We start from the raw sequence: 7592 nt of genomic DNA on the forward strand, positions 1-7592 counted from the left end.
AAATTAAATAAAATTAAATAAAATTAAATAAAATTAAAAAATAGTTGTCATACATTTAAAAGTGAAATCAAAGTGGTGTCAAAGTCATAATCTACGATAATAAATTCATTGGACTTTGACCACATTGATCTTGAAAAAAACATCATAAAAATATGTTAATATCTTTAGAATAAAAACATTCTTTAGTGTAACATTATTATGCAGTTAATGACTTCATAAGTAAACATAGATTATGTAAACAGTATGATAAATCATACACATTAGCAAAGAAAATAGGGTGAAATTCTAATGTGATTTTAGAAAAAAAAAAAGAATCTTTCCAGGAGAATAAAAAAACCATTATTGATGGTAATACACTTATAGCTGAGTCAGTGAAACAAACTCTTAAAGAAACACTCATTATATAACTTACCACTTACAAAGCTTCTCACTTCCTGTTTTTTAAAGGAATCCAGGCAACATTTGCCAGGCACTAAAACAGATTAGAACAATCCATAATAAAGAAGTAATGCAGATTCTACTCTTCTTAGTTAAAAAAGGATCTTTTTAAAAAATATTTTGGATGAGCAAATGGCCAGAAAAGCAGCAGTTTCAGGGCCCAAGAATATTTCACTGATACCCAATACTGCGCTCCCTCCTTTAAGAGACTCATCAGCCTTTCGGTTGCCACCTGCATTATTGATTGCTCTGAGAAGAGGATCAGTTACCACCTTTCCAAGACCCTTGCAGCAGAACGCAGGTTAAGTATGTCACCCATAATTCCTCTAGTTTAATAAAATCCTAAATCAGTGGACAGTGAGGTTACGCATGTTATGGAGGTTACCTATATGATCCCTTGGAGCCAATAAAGCCTCTATTGATACCAACAAACATGAGAGAGTGCACTAAGAGTCCAATAGAAACAAATACCTAAAACAAGAGTGTTACAACCACAGCTTAAACTAGATTTATTTCCTATTTTCTATTTGCATTTAATAGAGCTGTTTTGTTTTGCAAATACATATCTGCTGCTATAGTTATATGAATAAAATATATAATCAAATTAAATAATAATAAAATAACAACAAAATGTTTTGGCCCTCTGCCTAATGCCATATCTGGTAATAATCATTGTGGAACAAATTTCTTATTTAAATGGTATATTTAACCAAAAATAATAATAATAATAATAATAATAATACAATTAATAAATAAATACATTGTATACAGTAATGAAGCTAAGCATTTGCAATTCAATATTTATGAGTTTCAACAAAACATTACCAAACCTATAATAGAGTTAGAAGTGTATGACAGTAAAACATCAAAAATTGGCAAAAATCATTGTAATTTCATACTGTACATCAGTGAAAGTGACTTCACATGTAGCCAAGTATGGTAACCCGTACTCCCGTAATGCCATCCAAGTACACACACACACACACACGCACACGCACACACACACACACACACACACACACACACACACACACACACACACACATCAACAAACAGGCCTGTATGACAGATCATTTTCCTTGACAGTTAGCAGCATCATATCAGATCACAGTATAACTCTAATATGCTGTGATACACGTATGGAAAGGATTTGAAAATGACCTTTAGCCACACAGGGTTCAGTAAATGCAGCAATGAAATAATCGTATAGTACTTTATATAAAAATAATATATGTACATAAATACTACTACTGCTGCTGCTGCTGCTGCTGCTACTACTACTACTAATAACTAGTTTTTATGATTGTGTTAAACAGTTGTTTTATTAAGATGACACTGTTTTGTAACATGGCATGTAACTTCAAGAAAATAAAACAAGACAGTATCGCCATTATTACCAGCTGGGGCTACATCAACAAACAGGCCTGTATGACAGATCATTTTCCTTGACAGTTAGCAGCATCATATCAGATCACAGTATAACTCTAATATGCTGTGATACACGTATGGAAAGGATTTGAAAATGACCTTTAGCCACACAGGGTTCAGTAAATGCAGCAATGAGGGAAAACATTTTTAATTACATAATACATCAGTCAATAAAACAGCAATGATCTCACCTGTAATTGTGCTATTTGGTCTCTTGGTCCAGAAAAATTGCCTGTGGAGTCCTCTTGTGATTAGAGCCATGGCTTTCTTCTACTGAAGGTCTAGATAACTGAGATCTGGAAATTGCATAAAGATCACACACTGATCATGCCGAATGAATGAACAACTACTGGTGAGGACAGGACCATGAGAGACATGTTAACAGTAAAATAAAGAGAGGGAAACAAGCCTGCATTACCTAGTGTTCAACCCTTCGGTTCAACAATATTTCCACACAATGGCACTTTTTAAAATTTCATTATTTATTTATTTATTTTGAGTGGGTTGAAGCAATGACTTGCTTCACAATATGGCAGGACTCCAGCCTAATGCGCTGCTGCAATGGCCTGTCTACTGTATTATCCTAATCTCCCTTCACAAACACATATGTGAGAGAGCGATAGAGAGAATAATAGCACCTTTTCTATACCAACCTTATTTTAATAATCTGATTTATTCCTTAATGTGTGGGAGTTTGCATTTAGTAGGCTAAAAGTGGAGGGAACAGTGAGAGAAACACAACAGCAGGTGGCACTAACTACAAAGAATTGTAGTTGTGGTTGTGTTTTTGTCTTGAATTAACTATCACTGTGTCACTGTTCTTGAGTTATGTAACACAATTCTGTTTCAGATTATTTTAATCCTAAAGATTCTGTGTTTTAATACTCGGTTTTCAACCTTTAGAAACCCAGGAAACCATCAACAAGACCAGCACAGATATCATTTTAATAATAATAATAATAATAATAATAATACAAGTCTAAAACTTTCATTGAAAACATTAGGTAGCACTGTGTAATTAGATTTATATATGAATAGCATATATATTATAATACTTCATATTTGAAATAATATCTAATAAACATATAATAACAATATCGTAAAAACTATGCGTTTTCCTTGGCAGATATTTAAACAGCCCTAAACACATAGCATCTATACATTATAAGAGTATTAAAATATGCATAAAAATATATAGTATAAAACTATTTTATAAATAGTTACACTTGTTTTGTTTTTTTTAGACATAATCCAAGATTATAATAAATCGTGCATAAAGTGGCTGAAATCCCCAAATGTTTAACTTCATGATGTATAGTGCATCATATTGCTATAGGTTTAGCTGTCTGTGTGTGACCAGTGGGATTTGACGGACGTAGACACGAACCAATAGCGTCATTAGAAAAAGCCAAGACGCTCTTCGCTCCACCAATCAGCGTTTAGAGGAGGTGGAACTTTTGTTTCTTTTCTACCATGTAATTCGTGCAGTACTAATTTATTATAGCGTACGCCCGGACAACAGAGCAAATGTTGGGGACCACTTTGACGGGAGATGCCTTTTCTTTTGATTCCATGTTTTTTAAAGGAACTTTCTGACTACGGGTTTTCCTTTCTTTTGAGCTCAAATGATCTCGCGCGCAAAGTATATCGACATTTTACCCCCGCCCGTGCCTGGGACGCAAAATGTTATGGGGATGAACCCCCCCCCCACCGCCGCTTTTCAATGGTAAGCAAAACGAGATGTGCTTAGATTAGCTTTGCTTGGCTCGGCATCCGTTGTCTGGTATCCAAATGAAAGCCTGCGCATTGCGGTGTGGTTTGTTTTCGTTTCATCTTGTATTTTGGAGCGTCGGGCATCCCCTCTTTTCTCACGCATCGCCTAATCGATAATCGATTACATGGACTTGGGCAGATGTCACGCTTTCTTCTGTGCCATCATCGCTGCATGTGATACACTGCAGCTCTATTTGGGACATCACTGGCTCTCCTGTGTCATAAATGAAAAACAAACCCTACCCTCTAAAATTCACACCACCATGGGAGAAGAATGCTGGCTTTGGAAGGAAACACAAGTCTTGCACGAGAAGCCACACCAAAATAATAGCCAACCCTGGAATTGTGATGAAAGTGCTACGGCGGAAGAAGATCATCATGTTTCTGGCCTATTTTCTGCTGGTGGCTTTGACCATGCTGAACCTGGCTAATTACAAATGGACCAAAGAGTCACAGCAATGCAACCAGCCAATGCAGGGAGTGAACTTCCAAAGCAGATCAGACATCCGTTACCTTTACAAAGCCCCGCAGGTCAAGAAAAGGCAGCTGGTGTATGTGTTGACCACTTGGAGGTCCGGCTCGTCTTTTTTTGGGGAGCTCTTCAACCAAAACCCCAATGTGTTTTTCTTGTATGAGCCCATGTGGCATATTTGGCAGAAGCTGTACCCGGGGGACGCCGTGTCCCTCCAAGGAGCGGCCAGGGACATGCTGAGCTCTCTTTACAGGTGCGATTTCTCAATTTTTCAGCTGTACAACAGTCCTGGGGGGAAGAACATAACCTCTCTCGGACTGTTTGGGGCCGCCATCAATAAGGTCATCTGTTCCTACCCCTTCTGTACGTCCTACAGGAAGGATGTGGTTGGAATGGTGGACGAAAAGGTTTGTAGAAAGTGCCCTCCACAGAGTCTTCAGATGCTGGAGGAGGAGTGTTTAAAGTACAACACAATCGTGATCAAGGGAGTTCGCATTTTGGATGTCAACATTCTGGCCCCCCTGATGGAGGACCCTTCTTTGAATCTGAAAGTAATCCATTTGGTACGAGACCCCAGGGCGGTGGCCAACTCCAGGATTAAATCCCGGCACGGACTCATACGGGAGAATTTGCAAGTTGTACGCAGCAGAGACCCCAAACTTCGTCGTGTGCCATTTGTGGACCCCAACCACAAAATGAACAAAAAAGACGGTTCAGATTACCACTCCATTGGAGCCATGGAGGTAATCTGCGAACAGATGTCTAGAACTCTGAAAACTGCTTTTCACCCTCCCAAATGGTTCAAAGGCAAATACATGACGGTACGTTACGAGGACCTGGTGGAGAACCCCATTAAAACTGTTCGGAATGTTTATGGCTTTGTTAATCTTTCAGCCAATCACGACATTGAAATCTTTGCTATGAATATGACAACAGGACCGAATGCCTCCAGCAAACCGTTCATTGTGTCCTCCAGGAACGCCACGCAAGCAGCCAGTGCCTGGAGAACTGTGTTGAACTACCAGCAGATCAGACAGGTGGAGGAGTATTGTCAGCATGCGATGTCTCTGCTGGGATACCTGCGCGTCCGCACGGCCGGGGAGGCTAAGGATTTAAGCAGACCATTATTGACAGTGCCCAAAATATGAACCACCGCCAAAGACATTTGATGTTTTGCATTTGTGCTGATAACAGCCTGAAACTCATTCTGTACAAACTGTTATTTATGTTCAATGCTTAATGGCTCAGTGGAATGTATCCGTTTGCATCATACTGTGCACAGCCACTTATTGTATGTTGGGACCAGAATATTGTCTGTGCATCACCACACGTCCGACCAAATAAGAGAGAAAAAATACTTTGTGTATGATGTGTCATTGATCATTAAATCTACGCCAAGATATTTATTTAATCAAAACATTTAGATGTAGCATTCATTGATTTCAGGACTTTACAAACTAAAGGGGCATCTATCTAAATAGCAAGAGTCTCACTGTCCTGTGTGTCTAATTTAAATCAGCTGAGATGCGCTCTAGTTCCTGTAGACTCTGTCTCTGGGTTAACATATCCATAAACGGGTTATTCTTGTTATGCAGTACATTTTGTGTCCACATCATGTCTTAATTCAAGGGATAAAATATTAAACACAATTTTTAAAGATGGAAATCATGTTAGTTTTTGTTTTATCCCAATATCACAATTAAGTGGGGGAATTTAAAATAATTTACTACTTTTAACATAGCTTAACCAAAAAATTATAATTGTCATTATTTATTCACCATCATCTTGTTCCAAACATTTATGTATTATTTCTTCTGAGCAACATAAAAGAAGATATATTTTAAGAATGTGTTATTTTTATCTATACAGTGTTGAATTACAATTACTTTCACTGTACAGACAAAAACAGCTGAAACATTGTTTAAAATATCTGTTTTTGTGTTCCAACATGAGGGTGATGAAATGATAGAACTATAATTTTTGGGTGAACTATTCCAGATATCTATCTATCTATCTATCTATCTATCTATCTGTTTTATTATTACATCTCTAACATCACTTTCCATCCTGTTTTCTTTTGTAATATCACTTTAATTATCCAAAGCCAGTTCCTTAATGACATCATCCTTCAGGAAGTGAAATTATTTTTGGCAAGAAAACAACAGTATCACTATTAGCAGTGTACTCTTTTGTGATTAAAACGACAGAAATAGTCATGATAATATCAACACTTTAAAAAAATGGTTAACTTAAAGTTGACACCCTCATGTAAGCTCACTCTGAGCAATGTCTAACTTTAGCTCTTTATTTCCATCCTGTTATGTAAGATATATTAAAATTTTTGGTGCTTGAGCTTGACCTAATATTTCTAAGATTTTTCTACACTCTTTAATAGAAATGCTTACGAGTTACAGACCTTCAAAGGTACTGCATAACAGCAATGACCCAATCACTGTATGAATGTGGTTCATGTAAGAAGGTTTGAGAGCAAGTCACTCTCAGCTGCATGCTTTCTTTCAGTTCCACATCTAAGGCCATACAAGAAGTCTGTATTTCCCTTTTTTTTAATGCAGAATTGTTGTCATTAATACACGTAAGGTTAGTGAAGGAATGATAACTCTTTGTCGTTGCCCTGATTCCAATCTCGCCCGTAGAACTACATTCTTAAAACACATCTAGCAGGTTTTAATTTAGCTCATTTCTCGGCATGCAAGTCTGGTTTAAACAAAGAGGAAATGAATTTGTGGTTACAGTATGTGATTCTCTGAACATTTCTATAACCATCATCACTTATGGGTTTGGCAGGCATGTAGATATCACAACATTTAAAAAAAAATACAGCCTCCCCCATTGCAAAAGAGCATGTCACATTGACAGTATATGCAAATGTTTTAACATTCAATCTGCATTTCTTTCATTTGGGTTACACCCTGCTGGAAATCTGGATTCAATATAGATTGATGCCTGTGTTTCTCATCTCCTAGTCTCACATTTGCATCGTAAATATGTAATTTACAGTTTTTCTCAGTCACTTTGGTGCATTTCTCAAATCATCCTTCATATTTGCAAAAAAGTATGTGCATTTCTCAAAACAATTGGTACAAACAGCACCACACAATGGATTACCTGCAAAAGCCTGTAACTTACTCAAATTTTTTAGTTCATCTCTAAAAAGTAAGTATTTATGTCAATGAACATATCAGTGCCGTCAGAATGAAAAGTCCTTGTGTCATTGTTCACAAACAAGATAGTCAAAATGCTTAGTTATGTTGTCAATATAACAGTGCACTTTGTTAGTATTACCTAAAGTAAACTATGGCAACATTATGGATGACAGTTACTGTATTGAACAGTATGCCCATATGCTTATGTATACCATATATCCATTTCAAAAGTACAAATTTACACATTACTGTATGTGGGATATTGATTGAAAGAGACTGAATATGATTCACAGTTACACTTTTACTAGTGGTCTGAC

At 36.9% G+C, this 7592-nt stretch overlaps 2 protein-coding genes across 2 annotated transcripts in view; one reads left to right on the forward strand and one right to left on the reverse strand.

Annotated features, from left to right (window-relative positions):
- The window catches only part of LOC107722705 (plastin-1-like), a 22544-nt gene extending 20414 nt beyond the window's left edge, over positions 1-2130 (reverse strand). The window contains exon 1 of the mRNA XM_016531181.1: positions 2058-2130. Coding sequence (XP_016386667.1) covers positions 2058-2127 — 70 coding nt within the window. The 5' untranslated portion in view covers positions 2128-2130. The remainder of the gene's footprint in view (positions 1-2057) is intronic.
- A 1197-nt stretch (positions 2131-3327) lies between these two features.
- On the forward strand, positions 3328-5750 carry LOC107722292 (carbohydrate sulfotransferase 2-like). Its single transcript, XM_016530590.1, has one exon. The coding sequence runs from the start codon at positions 3865-3867 to the stop codon at positions 5257-5259; it is 1395 nt and encodes a 464-aa protein (XP_016386076.1). The 5' UTR covers positions 3328-3864; the 3' UTR covers positions 5260-5750.
- Positions 5751-7592: the final 1842 nt, after the last annotated feature.

This window comes from Sinocyclocheilus rhinocerous, unplaced genomic scaffold (assembly GCF_001515625.1).
Source record: "Sinocyclocheilus rhinocerous isolate Xijiao unplaced genomic scaffold, SAMN03320098_v1.1 scaffold161, whole genome shotgun sequence".
Classification (NCBI taxonomy): Eukaryota; Metazoa; Chordata; class Actinopteri; order Cypriniformes; family Cyprinidae; genus Sinocyclocheilus; species Sinocyclocheilus rhinocerous.

Coding starts and splice junctions, on each gene's coding strand:
- LOC107722292 (XM_016530590.1), top strand. CDS start 3,865: ATGAAAAACAAACCCTACCCTCTAAAATTCACACCACCATGGGAGAAG.